Source organism: Hesperophylax consimilis, chromosome 23 (assembly GCF_061612785.1).
Source record: "Hesperophylax consimilis isolate HC1 chromosome 23, BYU_Hcon_1.0, whole genome shotgun sequence".
Taxonomy (NCBI): domain Eukaryota; kingdom Metazoa; phylum Arthropoda; class Insecta; order Trichoptera; family Limnephilidae; genus Hesperophylax; species Hesperophylax consimilis.
The window spans coordinates 11,759,372-11,783,386 of record NC_142858.1 but is presented as its reverse complement, the minus strand read 5'-3'; the positions used below and the strand labels follow the sequence as shown (position 1 = coordinate 11,783,386).

Here is a 24,015-nt window from a genome sequence, read left to right as displayed (position 1 = left end):
AAACAGAAGAGCGACAAAAACAGAATACGGTTAGGTTAGGTTTGATTAGATATGTTTTGTTTCTTCATTTTTCTTAACTTTTTATCAATTTTCTATATTGTCACTGTTCTGTTTTGTCACTTTAGGCAGGTTTGAGTTTCACAATTGCTTAGTTGATGAAGTGTCTCACCTGAGGTAGGTTTGTAAGCTGGTGTCCCGAGAGGGAGTAGGGGAGACTGCCGGCGCCGCCCCTCTCCCTCTCCTGCAAGTGCGCGACCAGCATGCTAATATGGTCTATCAGTTCCTTGTTGTGCAATAACAGCTGGTGCGTTCGTGCCTGTTGACAACAATACATATTATTACAAAATCACTGTACATTCATTGATTAGAAACTATGCTCTAAATGGTTGGTGTCGAAAGTAAATAATAGCAGCTCAGTTTGTTGGAGCAAAATACTAAAGATATGTTACGAGTTTGTTGAGGGCATGGGCTGGGTATGTCATGCCTATGTCAAAGCCAAAGTCAAAAAGCTAAGTCAAGGCCTTTAGCGAGGCCTCCATGGTGTTGGATAAGCTGTCAATACGCACGACTTTTTTAATAATATGGTTCGCCATGCAAAATAACTGGCCAATTAATTAATGGAAGTGAAGTAACTAAGCTCTTATAGTTGAAAGAAATTGTATACATGATCCATGGATGATTGAAACGCGATTGATTGATCACAATAAATTGACAATGTCGAATTGAAATAATAAATTTCATGTAAATTGGCAGTCCGCATGTAGTTTTTGACACTAAAAATGGAATTAATTACCTAATGAGGTTTTTCTTCACAACTTGGTAAGGTAAATAAGTTTCATTTTTCAAGCCAGTCATTGGTCCGAACGGATTACTCGCCGTGTATATGAATTGTTTTCAATTTTCAAGAGCTCCGTTCGTCAATAAGCCAGTAATTATATTTGTATAATTTTCGTGAAATTTACCACTTCATTCGGTTCATTAATAAACCAGAAATTTTGCAAACAGAATGGCAGTATTAACGAAGTTGCGTATATCGTCCAGTCAAGCAAAATTTAATTGACAGTCCAGTCTATTATCGTTGACCGTGCTTACGAATATTGCTAGCTGACCATAACTCACGAATTAAGTCAGATCCAAGTAAGATCAATACAGTCAATCAACATTGTCTCTTTTTTACAATGTCTGATTCAGAGAGACCGAATTTTAAATTTAAGCGAAAAGTTGTCAGACTTTTGGATCACCTACGCCTACTTCACATGTCTTGTTTTTTTGTATATCGACTGTATTTTGGTAGGTAAAACCCTTAAAGCCGCATTTCTAAGGAATGTTTTTTTTCATTGGTTTTGTATAGAATAGTCTACAAAGTATAACACGTTAAAGTTATGTTTGCTAATTAAGGTTATTTTTAATATTGACAACTTAATTTATCCACACAAATTTTTAAAGGTAAATTCCTAAAAATCATCGAAAAATTACGCAACTCCCAAAATCTCTGATAATTATAATTTTTTTTTGAAAAACAGGTAACAACTTTCGCATAAACTTCTAAGCTTTTAATGAGATTTACGAATTGCTTTGCATTCGTTTCTATCGTATCCTGTATAATCTTGAAGGGTTGAAGGGTTTTACCAAACCATCATCGTTTTTAGGTGCGTTAATGTATGTAACATAAGGATTTTTGTGTGAGTACATTTTGAAATGTAACTTTAAATTACAAAAGGCTATAGCTTAGACCACCAAATAAAATGACTTAGAAATAAAAATTAGGTTTACCATGACCAATGATTTGCGAAATCGCTATTGGAACAGCGTCCTTCTTGCCTTGCTTTTGAAATGTAATTACCGAGTTTGTAACTCCTGAACGTCATATTCCGGTCAATGCATGCTCCTGTCATTTATATAGGTCTCAACTCCACGAAACAAAATTGCAATTTTTTTTTTAATAATTTAATGGGTTTTCCAATAAGAGGTGCTATTTTAAATATTAATTAATTGGATGGTATTGATCTGGACAACGTTTAATTTCAACAAGACGGCGCTACGTGCCACACAAGCAACTAAACCATTGATCTATTACGGGAAAAGTTTCCGGACCGTGATATCTCTCGAAGAGTTGATCACAATTGGCCACCGAGATCTTGTGATTTAACATCTTTTGACGTCTTCCTTTAGTGCCACGTGAAAAAGAAGGTCTGAGCCAACAGCCCAGCGTCAATTCAAGACCTCAAAGATAGAATTCGTGATGCTATCGAGGATATAAGGCAGCCACTTTGCGATTTGGTTATGGAAAATTTCATCAAAAAGATATGGTCCTGTAGGCGTGGTCGTGGTGATCATTTGACTGATGTTATTTTTCACTATTAACGTCATACCTTCCTCTTTATAATGAAATAAACATTCGATCATTTATATTAAAAAATGTGCATTTTTCTTTGAATATTAAAATAGCACCTCTTATTGGAAAACCCTGTAGTTTAGTAAAATACTAAATTAATGGATATTTTGAGTCTCACTTGTCTGCAAAGCATTACTTCTGACTCAGTGTAGCTACGACGCCCTTTGTCGTCTTTTTAGCCGGCTCACGTCAATATCTTAAGAGGATCAAGATTCGGTTGTACTAACTTTAGTGTCAAGTAGTTATGGTAAAGTCGTTGATAAGGTTTAAAATTAACGGAAAACAAGAAAGTGTCAGCCTATTATAATGTTCTGTACTGAATGTATTATACTAAATGAAGATTAAATCATCTCTTCGCGAAGTTATTTTATGGTCATAACGTTTTGACAAAATGTTTTTTTTTTATATTCTGACGTCGGTTTTAAATTTGGCCAACAATACGGAACTTTTTTTATTGTATGACAGCTTGGCAGCACTTGACTTGTCATTTTCAATATATTTGGAAGGTAAATTTATGGCAGCGATGAACCGAATTTTAAATTATTTGAATTTTCACAGACGACAGATACTTTCTCACAATATTTATGAGAACTTTAAAATGTTTTGGCTGCCGTTAATAAGCTACTTCCAGGTTGTTGTTTATTTTATATATAATCAAGAAAATAACATGTTTTTCACTAACCACCCTTTGAAGCTCTTTTGTATTTAATTTTATTTTAGCTTCAAAATTTTATTTCCACTGAAATTTGTTCACACATATTCAGAATATTCAGTAACATAATAATTAATATTCAAGTATTTAAAAAAATATATTAAAGAAATATAACAACGTGGAATTATTTTAATAATATCACTATTATATCTTTGATGGGCGGACATAACAGCATAACTGCATTTTTGACCATTTAACGATTTATATGAGAAAATGTGTCTTGTGTAAATCGTTAAATGGTCAAAAATGCAGTTATACTGTTATGTCCGCCCATCAAAGATATTGAATGTTCATTTTCTTTAAGATCTGAATTTAAATCAATTCGCTAAATTTTTAGTATTCAAAGGATGGTATTATACATAGTTCGTAAGAAGATATTGGCTATTAGACTTAAAAAGAGTTATCATGATAAAGAAAAAAATTTCGTTCTTCTTTTGAAAGTCCTCTTTTAACGGTGCGAGAAGATCAGAATCATGTAGAACTGTATTTAAATAATTTTTTTAGTAAGTTATAACTATTTTAAATTTAATCTAACTAACTGAACCAAGCCTAAGCTAACGTAATCGAACAAATATTATTTTATTATGTTCTGTTTAGTTGCAGTTCTCTTTTGTTTGGTTACCGAACTAAACACGAGTTGTCCTGTGCTGGGAAAGTCGATCAACTCGAGGACTACCGGTTGATGAAACTGTTCTCTTTATTTAAATTATTCACGTTATTTTTATTCCCTATTCATATTATTTTTCTATTATATTGATTCTAACTAGGCTTTGAAATTGTTCAAGAAACTGAACAACTTCAAATATGTTCATGTTATTATAGACTAATAAGTTATAATTTCTTAAGTGGAATCATCACATCAACAACCTTTCAAAAGGGGTAAGAAAAATGATTGATGTATTATTTGCATTACGCAAAATAATTAGACAACGAGATCTAAGAACAATGTATTTTGGGTTGAGTCGGTATTTCCCTGTTAAAATATGGTTATATTGTCTGGGAGCGTCAGAAAAAAACAATTTTAGATCAGCTTATGAAGTAAAACCCACAGGTACCCTGATGAAAAACATACATAAAAAAGGTTAATATCCACGCGCACAAAATCTTAAAAAACTATACCAAGAATATATATAAAGAAGTCACACGAGAAAGGATCGCATCGTCCTAAAGAGAATTACGGCAAACTATCAAAAGACATACATACATCTGGGACTAAAATAATTTAATAAAATCACTCCCGAATTAAAAAATTGAAACATGTAAAATTTCCTACATCAGTCCAATAATAATTAAATAGTTGATTGGCTTCGGAGAAGGGAGCCTGAAAAACCTTTAAATAATGACACTTAAAATTAAACGTAGTTACCTGCAAATGACACATTTAATAAAAACGTATTAGAAGTTTTAATAAAAATAATAATTTGCTTACAGCGTAGTTCATTTTGCATTTTTACGAGCATTTCTTACTAATATGGACCTGACAGAACACAAACCCTTGTTCACATTTAATGGAAACAAAATAAAATGTATTTTGCACTATATTATTTTTTTTTATTTAGGTTGAAAAGTCATATTAAGTCCATAAAAGCAGGTCTACACTGTAACTAAAACACACTTGTGCTATTGCATGAATTATTTATTTCATCAAAGTACAGAAATCATAATATTACTGATGTAAGTTTTTGTGCAATTTTTCAAAACAGGTATACCTAATTTTGTAGATAGGTACCTACCATTCTCTTCGTTCATTTCAACTGTTTTTCAATTCGTTTAGAACGCTTTATACTGTCTTATAGTATGTAATGAATAAATAAAATTTTGTCATTCAACCAATATTATCTTTACAAAGAAATTTCAACCAAGTTTTTATTTATTTGTAGTCCAACGAGTTTTCCAATTAACAACAAAAATAAAAAAAATATATGAAGGGGTAAAAAAAAGGATATCCTGTATCTTTGGAAGACCGAAATAATAATATACTCGCATATATAAATAATATAATAGTTGAACGTCTCGCCAGTAAGCGAACTCAAAGTGTAGATATATGAAAACCGCTACTTGATAAACATTCCTAGCCAAGTGATTAAAAGAGAAAACGACCTCACACACAAATAGATAAATTTACTTTTGTACACCGGGCGACAGGTGGAGCCAGCTTTGCAGCGGTTTTACAGTTTTACAAGATACTCCCGAAGCGTCGCATCGGTCATCGTTTTTGTTTTCGCGTAGTATTTTTTTTAATACAGATCAAAATAACAATTATTATTTGGAAATGTTCCACGCGGAACGGCAACAATTTTAATTAGGCATCACGTCGCGACACATCGCAACTCATCGCAAATCATCGCAACTCATCCCATCTCATCGCCGCGCCAATAAATGATGAAAAGGTAGCGCTGGTTTGGCGCCCGAAATAACACGGAGACGCCACGCGGCGCGCCTCGGGTCAGGTGAGTTGTTTGGGTCTGCGAAGTTTACATTGTTCAGATGTTCACTGTTTTTGGACTAGACTACATGCTTGTCCAGGGATGATGTTAACTAATTAGTGCGTGTTTTTTATGTGAGTACCGCACGAGTGTCCAATCTGCTCCCAACCGTCTGGATCCAGTGAGACTATATCATCCCCAATTGGGGTATATTTGAGGCTAAATAAGGTGGGAAAGTACCTGACTAATCAGATCTGGTCAAAAACGACTGCAGCCATTTTAAGTAACGTTTTGATCATGAAGAGTGGCAATTCACCAGGGCAATACTGAAAGTGTCTACTACTCCAGAACGTGCCGAATAAAATACACAAATTAATTGGGAAATAAAAATAATTAATCAAAAGATATATTATATATTACGGATATTTTCTTTTTTTTATTTATTTTTTCTTTTTTTTACTAACGAGGCTTCTGACTCACATAATGTTGTCATTTTTTGCCTCATCTGTTTTTAAAATTACAATATTAGATTATTGTAATTATAATTTATAAGTTCTTTAAAAGGTGCTTTTTGTCCAAGATTACACTTTCAAATATTTTCCAATTTACATGATCGAATAAATTTCATGATTCTTGATATGGCATAGAACTCTGTTGAGGCTATTAAATTCTGAACTTGATATTTTCTGTAAGCATAATTTGCATCCAGAAAGGTATGAGTACGTTACACGCTGTGGGTACCAATCCATCTCCACTCGTCTGACTACAAAAGGGTTCTAACCACCGAGCCATCGACCATCGACCACATAATTTGCATCCAGAAAGGTATGAGTACGTTACATGCTGTGGGTACTAATCCACCTCCACTCGTCTGACTACAAAGGGGTTCTAACCACCGGGCTATCGAACATCGATCACATGATTTGTGCCTTCAATTACCACATTTAATGTACAAATTATGTTATGTCTCAATGTTGTGAGGTCCAAATATTATTACGTAGGTAATATAATATTATTATACTAGTTTTTGAATAATTATTCACTCGATATAAAATGCAAAATTTTATGGCTAAATAAAATATACTTTCATATACTAGACTCCAATTGGTAAAAAGTTTATATTATTACTGAACGGACAGAATTAAAAATTGCAAAAAAACATTAAAATTACGACTCCACCCCACCCGATAGACTTCAGCACATTTTCTCGGTACTCGATAATAGGGGATGATGTAATACAGTAGAATTTAAAATGAAATAACCTGTAGTGAAATTTCAACCGTGCAGTATCCATTCACAGATTTAAATTCAAAATTGTTTTCTGATAAAACCCAAAAATAACATTATGTGTAAAATAATATGTCGAATTTGGGTTTTCAAGAAGAGTGCTTTGATGTGTATAGTTTTTTTTCCGGCTCCTTACCGGGAAGTGTTTTAAAAGTATTAAATTCTTTAAAAATTTTATCACTATTGATTCCATTGACTCGGACAATCAAAAATAGGACTTGCTCAATTGTTTTATAAAACTGATACTCGAAAGAATTTAAAAAAAAAAACATAAAAATGGACTTGCCCAAGTCCACAAAATTTACGCAAATAGTAATCCAGGGGAGGAACAGTGGAAACATGATTAAAGGAAACAGCTACTATAAGAAAAAGATAGCAGAATGTTACAGAGAAACATTATAGTGAAACAAAATTCACCAGAAAAATGATAAATATGTATACCCTGCAGACAACCTGTGGCAGGTTCATTTTGTTATTATTCAATATGTTTTTTTTATATAAAATAATAAATAAATAACTGGAAACCATATAATTATATTGAATTAGTATAACAGAAAAAAGGGGCTGAAATTCTTTTAATTGTTTTTTATAATGTCGATTTCACGTTATATATATGGATATAATAAAATGTTAATTTTGGTCAAATACAGAATTATATCATACAACCCGTATGACTTCATTTTGTTTAATGGGTGACGTCAAACTTTGAAATTAAAATGATTTGATCCGTTTCTAATTTTTTCACGTTCTTTTATGTTTTTTTTATTATTGTTCGGCTTGTCTGTACAAAATCATGGCATTTTGATATCAGAAATCACAGCGGTATTCTATATATTAGACTCAGATATAGATTAAAAAAATCTAGATATTTACTATTGATAGCTACTCATTAGAAGGGCTTTGCAAAATATCTGATAGAAGTTTTACTTTCCATTTAAAGAATTCATAATGTCTAATAAAGACCTTGTTCACCGTTACCTGTAATTATTTCCGAGATAATTTTTTTTCTAATGAGCGATATCCATTAGAAAAAAATATCGTTGTCGCATTTTATGCAAGGAGAGAAATCAATTTTTTCCCTTACGATAATTTAACAGGCCTTATTAATAAAACACCAATTTCAGAACGTTTTATCGATTTGTATTAATAATATATCACGAAGACATAATTAATTATCGATGTGATGTAAAAATATTAGGATTTTTATGAACACGTGTTCCGACATCATGATAACATATTCATAATTTAAGATTTTTAGAAAACCAGTTAATTCATTCGTAAGGCCTGCAGTCCCGTTTAAGCCGGAATTACCAATAATTTGAAGAGATTTGTAATAAATTAGCAATAGTCATTTTTTTCCGCGTGTTGTTACAATTCGTATTGTCGTCACAAGTCATGTTATTGCTAAATTTAATGTTGTTGATGCAATTCTTGTTATTGTTGCAATTCACAATGATGTTGTGATTAATGTTGGTGTAAAGATTAATGTTGTTGCAATTCTTATTGTTCTCGCGTGTCAAATCAAAGTGTTTTGTAGATCTTAAAATCTTTTTGCAAATAATGTTACTATTGCAATCCTTGATGCTGCAATTTTTGGTATTGCAAAACATCTTGTCATTGAAATTCGTGATGTTTTTTCCAACCCATTGCAATTTATGTCGTTCTTGCTATGATTTTATTACAATTCATGTCACTTGACATTAGCTCCAAACAAGCAGCCCCGGGGAAAACATTTCACCTTTGAGCCATCTTTTCGCAATCTTTGCGGTTGCCATGTGGAGGGTATTTTGAGGAAATAAAAAAGAGGAGGTTCTGGGAAGGAAAAGGGTATAAAGTTCAATGCGATAGGTCGAGAGAGTCTGGCTGGGGAGATGAAAGGGTCTCCCTCAACCAGCCTCCATCAATCCGGACCGCCACGCAGTTGGTAGGCAGACGCATCTGCTGCCAAGACAAATCTCTAACCCTGATCCCCGGCACCCCTGCCAAATCTTGGGTAAATAAAAGCACTGTTAGGGTGCACTTGTCCTACCTGCGCTTCCACTCTCGCCGCCTTCTCCACCACGAGCTGGTCATTGAGCATTGCTAGCTGCGCGGTGGCAGCCCTGGTCTGCTGGCGCTGCTGCTCCAAGCTCTGCTCGAGGAACTTCTCGCGGTGCTCTGTGGCCTGCGGGGTGGTCATGATGGAGCGGTCGGTGTATCCGGGCGTGGCCTCGCGACTCAGTACCTGCGCCTGGGCCTGTGCCTGAGCCTGGGCCTGGGCCTGGGCCTGGGCCTGGGCCTGGGCCTGGGCCTGGGCCTGGGGGAGAATTTATTAAAAATTATTTTGTTACAAAGAATTTATAAACATATATTCCCCCTTACTAATAAACTTATGAAGTTTTACATTACATTATGCATACATTAATGATAGTGTTACATATTTAAAAAAAAAGCAGTAACATGGTTTTTCGGAGTATCTATAGTTATTTGTGAATGGTTACCTTTAGGTATCTGTCATCTCAATTATTATATTGGTATAAATTAATATTTGTCACTGCGCAGTTTGTTGTGCTGGCCATCTGTGGAGAGGACTCAGAATGGCCTTAAACAGCTGAAGGTGACCAAGGCCACCGTACATGTGGCTCATCGAAGCAATTACTTCGCCATTAATATTATAATAAATAATTATCATTCTTGGAGTTTTTTTTATGTGCATATTTAGGAAACAGTTATACGTGTGAATTAATTTTGCATTTAAGATGTTGAGAATAAAATAAATCAGTTAAGTTCGTTGTACAATCTCTTTTAGGGTTAAAGATATGAAAAAGGAAGACACTTAAAGTTATAAGTGAAATAAAAAAAAACATATAAAGGATGGACGAACAATTTAAGTACATTTTAAGATTAATTTGATTTTAATAATTTTAAGGGTACAGTGGAAAACATAAATATCTCTTAGGGAATTGTAAGTTTTGCAGATACATCTGAGTAAAGAGTTTTGGGCGTATTTGAATTTGAATTGTTGTATGTAAAATAAGGTATTCAATCTGGTATTGCGTTTAGGGCAACGAAAAGTAATTGTCTTTTCTAATAGAACTGCTGAGCCAATAAGGCAGTTCGGAATCTTAACAGTACGTCAAATTTTTTAATTATATTAAAATCGTTAGCATTCCTTACTTTCTATAACATTTTAGCACCCAACGTGCTTAGCTTATCCTTAGTATAACATTTTGACACCCACCGTGGTTTCTTCACAATCCGTATAGCAGTAGTTTATCAGTTGCGTAAAATTTGAAACACTTTTATTGGTAAAGCCCATCTTCGGTAGGTTCTCCCTCTTCCTAAATTCATATTTTTTCCAAACTCTCGGTATCATTGAAGTCCTCCTCACTAGGAGATCCTGTGCTGAGGGGGACTATATATGTTAGCATACGTTTTCAGCGACTAAGATGATGTTTTTAATATATTAGCTAGTTCTTCTTCCGATATTTCCCTAAGCCAAGATTTGATGTTCGCTACTAGGTCAATTATAACGCATATTTAAGATGCAACTGCTCTATGAAAATGAGTTAAACTACCTTAGCTATCTAGTTATCATTTTAAGAGAAAACTCGAATTTTGTTATATGTATTTTTTTAACTATTTTATTTTCTTGTAGGTCCTTTTTTACAGGTTTTTTTAAAAAATACTTACTGTATATTTGTTGGTGTGCGAAAATGTGCAGTAATAAACCATTTACGGAGGACACTCGAGGGTCTAAAGTCGTTTATAAATGTTGCTTTCTTTTATAAAAATAGGATCTTTACATGTACGGCGAAGAATGTTTAAGAGATTTCTTGGATCGGCTTTGAAAAAGTGGTGGGACTCCTCTAATGCTGCCACTAATGAAGACAAGCTTAAATAGAAACCAGGGATGTCGAAGAAATCAAACTTTCGTCCTAGTTAAATTTAAAACCACCTCCGCCGCCGTCCATATAGTAAAAAATTACTAAAACGCTTGAAGAAAGATTGGAAATACAGTAACTAGAGCGAACACAAATGAATTGTGACTATCGGTTGTAGAAGCACAAGTCAGTTGTTTGACCGATCGTCACTACTGAAACCGTCATAACTCAACTATTAGTAATATTTTGATCTTTTTAATATGTGAACGGTCTCCGTTATCCGTCTATTCTTGGCCTCACAGCGATTTGTCGAATTTTATATTTGCATGTTTGTTCAGCCGTCATCAAAAATAACCGAAAGCCGAAAATCGGCGGTTAACGAGAATAATTCGAATACAAAATATGACGGTCGGAATCGGTTGAACAGAAATGGCCATATTTTGGAGAAAATGTCTATAGTTTTATGACTATAGAACCGCCGGTGCTGTAAGAAAGAAACATTACCTGTTGATTTATCCTATTGGTGGCGAGTGAAACGTCCACATCGAGGTGCGTAGGCCGCTGCAGCCGGTTCGCCCCGTGCGCAGACTTGGGCGGCGGCTCCAGCGTGAGCAGGTGCATCTGGTGGCCATCGTCCAGCTCCCCGTGGCCCTTGTCATAGCTCTTGAGGGGAATCGCCGCTTCTGAAGAGCAAGAAATGAACATGACGCGATCTAACAAGCACACTTTAATATTGCATACATGGTTCAAATATGTTTATAAAGAACTAAAAACTAAATGTCAAATAACAGATAAATGATAATTCGCCATTATGTGCACATATGAGCTGATTATTTTATCAAGATGGCCGTTTCTTAGGATTCGGCAGAACAACTTAAAATTATTCTAAAATCAGCCGTTTGTAATTTAAGCCGATAATCTTGCAAACAGTTGATGGGTGATAAAATATAAGAATTCGTTAGATAATTTTAGTTCACGAAAAGGCGGCCAGTGATTTTTTTCGTTCCATAAATTCGAAAAATATTTTTTTTGTAATAAAAATACCACAAGGAAGAATTTATTTAATGAATAATAAGAGGTTTGGTGGAAACAAAATTATATTCGTATTTAACTTAACCACTTAATGATGAGTAAGCCGCCCAGTATCTACTGTAAACAGTCACTAACCAATTTTACTACTACTTACTAATTATTATCTTTTTAATTCCTAAATATTCTCAAAGTTTATAAGCAATTCTTAAGGCGATGCACTACGTCGTGTAGTATTTTAAATTGAGCCGCTATCAATAACAATCCTTACGTAGATGGCGATAAGGTTTAAATTCCCGCTTAACACCATCCGCCTGTTTTGATTTATGCAAGAAAAAAATATGGCCAAAAAGAGCCTTTTATTTTATTTTGTAGATGTTCAGGCATAAATATTTTTTTTCGATCATTTTATAGATTACTTAATTTGACACATTATATAATAAAATCATATCCGAAAATGGGTTCGTAAGTAGGAAATTTTGAATTAAAGCAGTTTTCATAGGCCTATACATTATTTTCTTCTTGCCTTATAAAAAGACTTATATAAAAAATACTCGATTATTTCAAAGGTCAAGATGTATTCTACTCGCAGTATTTAATTAAAGCATCTGAAATATTTCTAAGCGACCAAATTTTCAAATCAAACACACATGATTTTGCATTACTACGTATGGCATCGCCTTGAGGCAAATCTTCACAAAAACAAAACTAACAATATTTGATTGAGTGAATTGTGAACGTAGTCAAACGAAATATTGAGGAAAAAAATCTTATTTCGTTCATCAAAAGTAGATATCTTGTGAGAAATTACTTTGAATGTGAACTAATTAAAAAAGAATGTGTATTAGTTTTTTAAGTGTGCAATTCGATTTTCCTCCTGTTTATTCAGTTTTCGTTTAGATAAATAGTTAATATTTATATTATTAACGACACGTAGGTAAACCGGAGAATTAAATCAGGTGACTTGTTTAAAAAAATATAAAATCAAAACCGGATATCGAAAGAGCATTACCTTTTCAGCAATAATTGTTAATTGATTATTATTTTTTTGGTAAACTAATGTTTTTAAGACAAGATTTTTTTATGCATAGCACAAAGGGTAACAATTATTTTACAAGCAATAATTATTCGCCTGAAACACTCATCCACATTGAAAAATCTCCTGATAAAAGATACATGACGCCAACGGGACTCGAACCCGTGTCCCTTCGATTTCCGGTCGACAGCTCTGACCACTGAGCTATGGCGGCTTATCTCTTAAACGCGAAATTATTCAATATATACTAGTGTTTCATTCAACAATTACTGCTTGTTACATTTTTCACCTGAAAACAACCAACTTTATTTTTATATGAGAAAGGCATTGTAAGTGCTAACTCTCTCACTAGATGGCGTCGAGACAAATTGTCTAGATTTTTAGGTGAAATACTTGAACTTGTCAAATATTAATTATTATTTTTTTGGTAAACTAATGTTTTTAAGACAAAATTTTTGATGATATTCTTTTGGGCTTTACAGAATTCGAAATAATTGGACATCTTTGAACCACAAATTACATTATGGCATGAACAAGAGACTCTTGTGTAATTATCTATGTGGAATGGAGTATAATGTGAAAATTATAGGATGTGTCTTCAAATTTATTGATTGTCTTTAAATTAACTACTTGGAACTAAATGTTGATTAATGCAAAATATTAATATTAAATGTTGATAAACGACATTTTACCGAGCAAAGAAATCAATTATTTGTACTTATCTACTGTGCAGTCTTTTAAATACCTTGGTGTCACATTAGATTATAAACTGTCTTTTCTTGAACACATTAATGGAATTACTTTGACTTCATTAATATAGTTACTTAAAAACTCTTTATTGTATGTTGGTTCGCCATAATTTAGAATATGCCGCCGTTATTTGGTCTCAATTCTGTGATGTTGGCATTAATCATATCGAACCGGTATTGCATCGCTTCTAAAGAGGACTTGCTTTGAGGTTAAGGCTAGAAAGAGGCGATTACTCATACGAATAATATGAAGTAAAATTAAACCTTCCTTCTTTAGAAGAACGTAGAAAAGTCTTTGATCTCGTCTGCCTTCTCAAAATTAAGAACAGTATGATTGACCTTACTACTTGACTCACCTACTTTGTTGCAACTCATCCCTTCCCGTAAACTCTAAAGAAAATAATGATTTTCCTCAATCAATTCTCCACAAAGTATGGATACAATTCGCCAATGTCCAGAATGGCCAGACTTGTCAACTCAAATAAGGATCTTGAAATTTTTTGTTAATTACTTTGCAATATTTTGTATTGATGTAGCAGAAGTCGTGAAATCCATTAAAACTTTGTTCTTGCCTTGTCTTCACATTATTTTGATTTTTTTCGTGCCCTATTTTCTTGTCAAGTTGTATTTTTTGTAATTATTCTACATTGTAACAAAATTGGCAATGGGTTTCGGTGGCTCAATTGGTTGTTGCGTCACTCACAAAAACGGGAGTCTTGTATGAATAATATGACTTAAATATTTACCTACGTGTTTATTTCATCACTTTGTGATTCAAATTTAAGCATCAACAGGGATTCTACTGTCAACATTTGGTGATACTCTAATAAACCAAAATGAAATATTATTAATTGGCTGCAAAAGCGTCTAAACTTCGTCTCCTTGAAGTGAGCTCACCGCTCATAATATACCAAGACTAGACTGCAATACACGGATGCACGAAATATGCAAGTTCGTTACTTAGTGACATATTTCATGACTGGCTGAAAGTTTTGTTTGCGAAGCATCGAAGTTTGAATTGAAACGGGATTGATGAAGCCTTAGACTGGCTCTCAGAACTAGACGATCCCCTCTCATCCCCCACCATACGATAGAAGTTTTGATTAAAAAGTGTAAAACGTGATATATAAATAAAATTACACAAAAGCGATATGACCTTTAAAAAATTTTACAAAAATTGAGAATTATTAAATAAAATATACTATTTTTATTTGAATTATTTTTATTGCCACAAAATTGTCACAACTATCCAGAGCCAGTGAGACTATGGCATCCCTACTTTGGGATATGTAATGAGGTTAGGGATGAAGAGAAGATGTTAAAGAGGACCTGGCTATTCAAATCTGGTCAAACACGACTAATTCCATTTCAAGTAACTTTTAGATTTATAATTACTATGTTTCACCGGAGCGAATAATTAATTAAATAACGTAATGTGAACTTTGACAGCACTCACTTAAAAAAACCAAAAGTCAGTTTAATTTTAACTACACATTTTCGGTATTGCTGACAAGAAACAAGCATTTAAACATTTGATCAATTTTTCTACACCGTTGTCTTAGTATGAAACTGAATACGCAAAAAATTCTACGTAATTGATTTGAAACATTTTACCAAACTTTACTAATACATTGATTTTATTAATTTGTTGGCATGTTTTCAGATACCTATTATAATAAACGTGTTCCTCTCAGGGTCCAATTTCCTCAACTAAGAATAAAACGTAATTACACAGAAAAAAATATCAAATTACAGTGCGTTATGAAAGCATCATACCATTTTACATCTCCCTTTGAGTATTACAGGCATTCATAAAAAACGACAACTGTTCATTACGCCGATGCTGGCGCATTCATAAAAAACGACAACTGTTCATTACGCCGATGCTGGAGCATTCGATAAAGCCACCAATTTGTCTGGCTGAAGAATGGAACTTGATAATTGAAAGTTAGATATCGTTCTGTTTATACATCAATAGGTGATTAACACATTCATTCAACAGTCTTTGAGAACACTTAAATTATTCAATCTACTGGTCATTATGTGCTTGTATGAATTCATTACAATATTATGACGAAATTCGGAAACCGAATTAATTGGATTTAATATTGATTAATTTTTGTACTACCTGGTTTGGCCCGAGTTTTAATCGATTTCACAAATTTTATTTTTTAAATCAAAGAAAAAAAATTAAACCGTAAAAACTGTTTTTTCCCTAAATAAATATTGAGTAGGACTGACATTTATTTCCTATTTTAACTGCTGATTTCAGATAAATGCGTAAGTGTCCGCTTGTGTATGCGTGATTGCCATCAAAATTGTTGATAGAATGCATTGTCATCGATAACGAGTTTATTGTTGAGTGCAAATGATGTAATTAAAAGGGAAACAAATGACATTCCGGCTTGGCTATTTTAAAAAACTTAATAATAAATAAAGTACCTACTTTAGGCAGTAATGCCTAAAGCAGTCAGGCAGAATGTGCATTTTAACTGATACCGTTGAGGGTTTTTAGTGAGAAAAATCAACTAATTCTCTTATATTATTGTTGATAATTTCAAAAAAACCGAGTAATGAACTTTATGGCACAAAGGAAGATATCAGTATCATTAAGCTAGATATTACCAACCACAGTCAAAAGTGTACTCAAATGACTTTAGATATGTTTAGCAACGAGTTGTGAAAATTAACAATTCAAACAAGAATTCCCTCCAAGTATGAGCAGTGGGACACGTGTAGTGTAATATAAAAATAACAGAAAAACAAACTCGAACAAAACTAAGAAATTGCAATAAATTTATGTGCTTCGTATCAGTAATTATGATTTTTGATCTGTTTATAAAGCCCGCTTTCCGCCAGCGACAAAAAAAACACGAAAATACTATTTTCTAACATTTTTTCATAACGCGTGTGGCGCTCGCCAGGAATAGCCCTAAGGTCGCACGGACCAAAGTATTACCGATGCTGTGTTACGAAATACGTCACGATTGTCACCTACGGGCTCCAGATGTTTGCCAACACCCATACCAGAATAATAACACGACACATATAATGTGATACATAATAACACACAACGAACTTACACATACAAGAAGCACCCTCACACTTGCGCTCGCGGTCCAATGTGAAAATGCCGTCATCTTGTATATGGAGTCGCCGAATAGGTTTACTGAAATAATTAGGTAGCCACTGTCCATTGTTTTTTTTGTTAAAATCAAATAATTTGTATTCATCAGGGATCTCAAACATAGACTGAATATTGAAAGCGTAAAAATATTTATTATTTATTAGTTCTAACAATCGTTTTTGGACTGAAGAAACTTTTAGTTCGTAATTGGAAGGTACGAATAATATTTCATGGCATTTTGCTTATTGTCCCGTGCAAAAGGTAGTAGTTTTTAATAACAACATTAAAATGGATTTTTGGGACTTTGATAGAGTCCGGCGATGTTTTTAGCAGAGCCGCTGAAAATATAATAATATTTTGAAAACATTGTTTGTCAAAATCTAATGGTCGTTGGTCACATGTATTTAAATTTACTTCCAAAAAGGATCAATTTAAAAAAAAAATAATATTTTTTATTTGGCTTTACTTCGTTCACGTAATGAAGTTTAAAACGATATTTTACCAACTTATAATTTGTTATAATACAGATAACGGGGCTTTCATAAGATATAAAAATGCGAATACGTATTTTATAAAGCAAATAATTTTATTTAATTAATAATATATATTATTAAATAAATGAATTATTAAATTTTTGATTAATTATTGAATTTACTATTAATTATAAAATTTACTATTAATTATAAAATTTACTATTAATTATAAAATTTACTATTAATTATTAAATTTATTATTTTTATAATTATTAAATTTATTATTAATTATTAAATTTACTAATAATTATATTAATTAAATTAATTCATTAACAATAATTATAATTAAGTTGACGACATGTTTCAATTATTAATCCCCCTTTAAGGAGATCTTTACCCTTTATATTTCAATAGGATATTATTATTACAGCGCCATTGATGTGATTTTTGACAATAACGGCAGTATAAAAACTTTAAAATATTGTTTTTTTTCAATTTTTAAAAGAAAGAAAAACATTTCTGGGTTACGAATAACCTGAAGATTTTTGAAAATCTTCTACTAACACCGCAGTAAATGAAAAATGATGCTGTATAGTAATGGAGGACTTAGCCATACGTGGAATTGAGCGCACGACGCCTGGTGGGACCCAAACGCAGTGCCAACTCAGCCACTGACCGGTCGATTTTTACTATCCATTCAACAGATCATGTTCCATGCTAGTGTGGAAACCAAAAACATATCCCAATTATTAGCTTCCCCTTCTTCCTCTCCCCTCCCTTTAGCCAAAGAATCGGATGGTACGTTTGAAATGTATTAATTAATAATATTATGTTATATTATATTATATTTATTTTTTACTAAACTATAACATAAAATAATTATGGAAAACTACGCAAAAGAACAATCCGGTTACCCCCTGCGATTACCAAATCGACCCGTTCGACTACTAGCCAAGTGTCCTACCCACCGATCTATGGACCTCCTTAATTATAATATGTACCGCAACGATTGTAACATTTTCGTTTCAAGTTCATGAAATGAATCGTGTGTTGGATTTTGATTTAAGACGAGACAATACCCTAAAATAAAGCCAGAATCTAAACGGCGTAAGTGAAGCAGCCGTGTACAGAAATATGCGACGTGAGACCCTAGTGTATTGGACAGGCCTGTGGTTGAATTTCCCCTTTTAAATCTTTAAAATAAAGTTGGAATCATTAGAAAATCGATCTATCTGTGGGATTTATTTGAATTATTTCTAAAAATGGAATTACTACAATCTCACATGTTTCTAGAGGAATTCCTCCGAAAGTTACTAATTCATTGTCTAAAAAAATAAAATCAGGTGTTTACCGCAAATTTTATAATTACATAACATATTTTAGTTAATCTTAAATATAAATAACTTAATCCGTACGAATCCCTCTAGAGACATTTGAGATTTAAATACGTTCATTAGAATTTATTAAAATATGATTGTTGAACAAGCCCCTGTTATTAGAGTCTTATGTCGCCTAAAGTGAATATATTAATAATAGTGAAGTAACGTAGACACCTGAAGTGGTAACCGTATAAAACAGTACAGTGAAAAAGTAGAACATAATAGATTAGGTTATATGAATTTATATTGGGTTAGATTAGATTAGGATAAGTTACGCTATATTTTTTCTTCAATGATTTATTTTGTCATATATTAATAATTATTAATAAATTTTAAAAACAAAATAAAATTAATTTATAACAATATAAACCAGAGTTTTTCTAGTTCGTTTGAAAATGTAACTGGTATAAAATTAATTTTATTTATTGAAACATATTTATTTGATATTAGCGCGTAATATCTGTATTCGCGATAACTCTGTATTGGCTTGCAGGATTGTTCCACGCAAATAGGTAACAGGTCAAATAATGACAAGTATCACACAATGCCGTGATTTTCTCCTTGACTCTATATTCCCGTTTTCATTTCTCCGAATCATACAGCTAACACTTCAAGTTACCCCTCGGATCCCTCCCTCCACATCCCACCTCCCGTCTCCTCCCCATAGATTCAGAAAGCACTTTACCAGAAACTAGAAACGGATAAGACTAGGGCAAGTGGGTAAAGGGAAATCTAAAAAGCAACTAAATACACCGGTAAATGTAGAATGTGGGTATATTGATACAAATTATTTTCGCAGGGAAATATTTAACTTTTGAATCTTTTCACGAATGAAAAAATATGTATTTTGATTTGAAAACCCCAACGACGCGACGCTTTTTTAAAGATCAACTAAGAAAATATTCTGTTCTGGTGTATACAGTACACTGTACACATACTCCTTGCTCTTTCGTATGTTTAAATAACTCAAGCATGCTCACTTATTATTACCACAGTGTTTTTATGACTGGCGCCAAGTCAGTATTAGATATACATCTATCCTTGTATTTACCTAAAGAATATTAAACAATGTTATTTCGGATTCTTCGAAAATATAATTATCACACCGAATTTGACAGGAATGTGAAAATAAACACCTGTTTGATAATGGACAGTTAAAACTGATAGTAATGTGTTCTCAATCGATTTTACAGACAAGTAGTGTAGGACCTTTCGAATTAGTTCCTTTAGAATTTAGCCAATTTCGGACACACGAACAATCCCACAATATACGAAGTTTGGTATGTGTGAGTTTACTTTTGGGGTTATTTTTTAAAATTTTGTGTAATTTTCCAATTAAAAGCTTTTTTTCTTGGTAGGTTTTAAGTTTTTGTGTAAAAAAACTGTAGTTGAATTATTTTCAATAAGGAAACCTTTTATTTATGATAAAAAATCAATTTAAACTGACTTTTTTTTATTAAAACATCTTTATAACCCTTTTCCACTATTTTATATACGACCGGACCGGTTTCACCGTCTAACGGGCTTCTTCATACTGGTACAGATTGCACTAAATCTATGGTATGTATCATAGCATGAATGTTAGGATTGGGCGTTATTGGCTTCAATGTATAGAGCCAATGAAGTATATTCTTAATATAAAGTATATTATACAATACAGATTTCGTTCAAACTGTACCAGTCTGAAGATAATGAAACCGGTCTGGTCTGAAAATTAAAAAGGTTTTTTTAGTCCATAAAAGTCTTACTATAATTAAATTATTGGCGTCACTTATGAAATACTCGTATAAACTTAAAACACATAACAATCACGTCCGGTCTATGAGTAATGGCCGAAGCAGACCGTAATAACAATTATTAGTACTCTCCTTCAACTCAATCCTTAAATACACAATGAATTATTTTGCAACTTTAAAAACAGAGATGTTTATTTTTGATTTCGTGGCAAACAGTAATATGCAAATCACTTTATATGAACAAGCCGGTTTCAGCAAGAAACATGTTTTGAACAGGCATATATGAGATTTCTCTACTCGAGGGAGTATGGCTACTACCCGTAGCTCTAACCTACCGACTTTCTTTTGGGTATGCTCGGAATGAACCTTCTACGTGTCAGATAGCCAGGATGTATAAAATGCTACACAATTCTTCAGATTGCTTCGAAACTCGCTTATCACAGAGAATATTGATTTCCATATTCCCGATGGTTATCTCCGTCACCAACAGTAGACTGTTCCATCTCACAGACTTCAGAACTAACTTTCCAATTGTCATGCCGATGGGTAAAGCAATTTTGCTGTTGAACAGAATCAATTCGGATATCGAAATTTCTAGCATCAGTGAAGCTGCCTTTGAAAGGCAAGCTCTGTTATTACTAGTAAAGTTGATATTCCTAACGTCTATATTTATGTTAGAATTTTCCTTAACAAATCTTTTAAAGAAGAATTAGAATGAGCAATTTTTTAGTGTTTTTAAAAATAATAAATAAATTTAATTGCATTTAACTGAATTGAAAAAATAAGGAAAAGCTTTTGACTGGTCGTTGTACTCATATATTGATGTGAATTTATATTTTTGTGAACTTAACAATGCTCTCTCATAAATGTTACCGAGCAGTTTAATATCTGAACAATTCAATACGGTTATTTTTGCAGTCCGTGGTGTTGTCATTGTAGATATTGGGGATTACAGAACAAAATAAATCCCTGTACTTGATTGACAACACTGTACCAAAATTAGCATTATCAAAAAGGAAAATACAAAAGATTAATTAAATTGGTGGTAACTTATTCTTAAAATGGAAGTATCGGGTGATATAAAGTGATACATATTTAAGCTTTCAAAGGGTTTTTTTATAATATGTATTGCTCTATGATATCACAAAACAAAAGGCTTTAAAATAAACCAATTTGAAATGTGTTCACAGCCAATTAACAGAAAAAAATTACCACCTGCTAAGTTAATTATATTACTTTTTGTTCTAGTGTATATTTAACTTTGTTTTATTTGATCAATGAACTCAATGAAAATTGAACACAATGATCGCAACTACTCGTAGGATTCAAACCCACATCATCTAATTTTAATCTACTACTCGGAATGTTACTTATAAAATTCTGTAATTTTTATCAATGGTAAAATAATATTTATAGTGTATGTTTTCATCTGAGGTGTAAATTTCGATTTTTCATAATAAAATATTACAATGAGGTTTATGTAAACTTCTATCGAATCCTAATCATTTTTATATTAGTTGGAAACGGTCGCATGATACTTTCCGTAAGCAATCTACTAAATTGTGTATTTGTTTAGAGAGCCTCACTTCAATGTCCTGATAGCGACCATCTGAATTATCTGTATCCCCGTGGCTTTGGCCCACAATGACGATTAAAATGACGCGAAAATCAATCACATTTAGTACAAAGATCAAAGGGTTACATTGTAGCGGGGTGATGTGGAAAAGCTGTGCGAATGATTGGCGATTGGCACGATTAAACTTGTGTGCTTTATCTAGCTATTGTTCATTGTCATGAAAAGTGAAACAACGCTGAAAAGCTTATTTTGAAGTTCAAGATTTAAAAAGGACCACACTACATGGCCATTGAAATATATAACAACCTTCCACGTAGCATCAAACAAATAACCGACACACTTAAATTTAAATCAACACTAAAAACATTTCTTTTAAACAAATGTCACTACACCTTGAATGAATACCTTACATGAATTAAATACCACTGTTTTTTTAAATTTTTTATTTACTGTTATTTATTTTTATTTATTTGTTAACATGTAATTGTTGGGTTATGTGATATAATGTGTATTTGTTGGGTTAGCTGGAAGAAATAGGATGTAACCTATAAGCTATACCCTTTGTACTCTTTTTGTGCAATTAATATTTTTTTGAATTTTGAATTTTGAATTCCATATTCTTACATATTATCCTTAATCCATTATAAAATATATAAAATGAAAATATTTAAAAAGCCGTTATGGATAGAAAAATCGCTTATACTGTACTGCTTTTTACCTCTTGTATCTTCATGTAAGCCTTACAAAATATTGACAGTAATAAGATAATAATAATATGCAATGAAATCAGTTTACCTACTTCAAAGAAGAATAGAATTTTTTTAAGAATAAAAATTGATCGTTAAGGAGACACAAGACTCTAAATGGCTCATCGGGTTTGCTTGAGGCTTACATTTCAACTAATTCCAACGAATATATGTTTATACATATATTGCGATCCATTCAGAATTTTAAAGTTATTTATATTTCATATCAATAAAAACGCTAACTTAATACTAAAATATTTTATGTAAAACGGTTTTAAAATTTTATAAAACGTTTTTCAACTATAAAATTAGCGGTAAGCACCATATGTTATTTTTCCAGACGATGAATTAGTAACTTCCCGAAGAATTCCGGTAGAAACATTCGAGATTTTAGTAACATTCATCAGAAATAATTAAAATATACCTCCAAGGAAAGATCAATTTTCTAGGCCTGCTAGGTCAAATTCGAGCGTAGATCCATCCTTTACGCCGGGCTGCCCACCGAATATTGTTTATACGTGACTTTATAATTCATGTCGTTAAGATAACCACTTCATTTTCAAAATTTTGCAAGAGAAAATTCACCGCAGGTCTGTCCAATATACCAGAGCCGCACATTGTACATTTTCGTGCATGGCTGCTTCAATTATATCGTTAAGATTCCTACTTTATTTTAGGGTATTGTCTCATCTCAAGTGATAACGTATGATTTCTAAATTTGCGAAATAAAGACCTCCAATATTTATTAACAGTATAGACCTCCAATATTTATTAACAGTATGTTTTAAAGTTATTATTATGTACGTATTTATATTATTATTTGAACTCTTTATGTGGAGTTTCCAAAAAAAAGAAAGAAAGTTTGTTAGTTATTGTCAAGGAACGCACATAATTTAGTAAGTTTTTTCATGAATGAGTTGCATTTAAAATCTCTCACCATCAATAATACCTGAAACATCTCACCTGAAGTATTCAAAGTTTGGATAAACCACAAAGGAACGTAGGTTTAAAGTCTAAACCAAAACTAAGCGCAACATTTAATCTCAGTAGAATGAAATTAGTCGTGCTCTTTGCTGAAACCGAAAATAAACATAAATCGGCTCATCAGTCATTGGCGTTATTTGACTTTTGAGTACGAGGCGAGTGGTGTAGCGCTAAAATGAAAATATCCCGTAAATAAATAACGCTAAATCGTGTGTTCGGAGTCGGTACCTGGCCGGTCTTTGTGACTGCTCTTGCGTCATTCGCGGAGCAGTTAATCACACGCATTCAGAAGGCATATCGCTTTATAGCCGTTAGCCGATGGTGATGGCGATGGAGTTGGCGATGACGATGGGCTATAAGTCCTGTCCGTCTGTCCGTGTCCTCTGCCATTTTATTTTCGTGATCGCCGTTTTGTTCAATATTTTTACTTGATCGATATCTTTGACACTTATTTAAACAAATCATTTTTATCCTCTTCCTATATTGTGCAAGTGAGT

The 24,015-nt window shown here is 32.8% G+C and overlaps 1 protein-coding gene across 3 annotated transcripts in view; it reads right to left on the bottom strand.

The window, feature by feature from the left end:
* Positions 1-24,015, bottom strand: part of LOC149412325 (uncharacterized) — a 542,116-nt gene that overhangs the window by 7,057 nt on the left and 511,044 nt on the right. For 2 of the 3 annotated variants that reach the window (XM_089645972.1, XM_089645970.1), the window contains 3 exons: positions 11,188-11,366; positions 8,850-9,116; positions 170-316 (listed from right to left, as the gene is read on the bottom strand). In XM_089645972.1, the coding sequence (XP_089502098.1) occupies positions 170-316; positions 8,850-9,116; positions 11,188-11,366 (593 nt within the window). The remainder of the gene's footprint in view (positions 1-169; positions 317-8,849; positions 9,117-11,187; positions 11,367-24,015) is intronic. The other variant, XM_089645971.1, reaches the window with a different exon arrangement.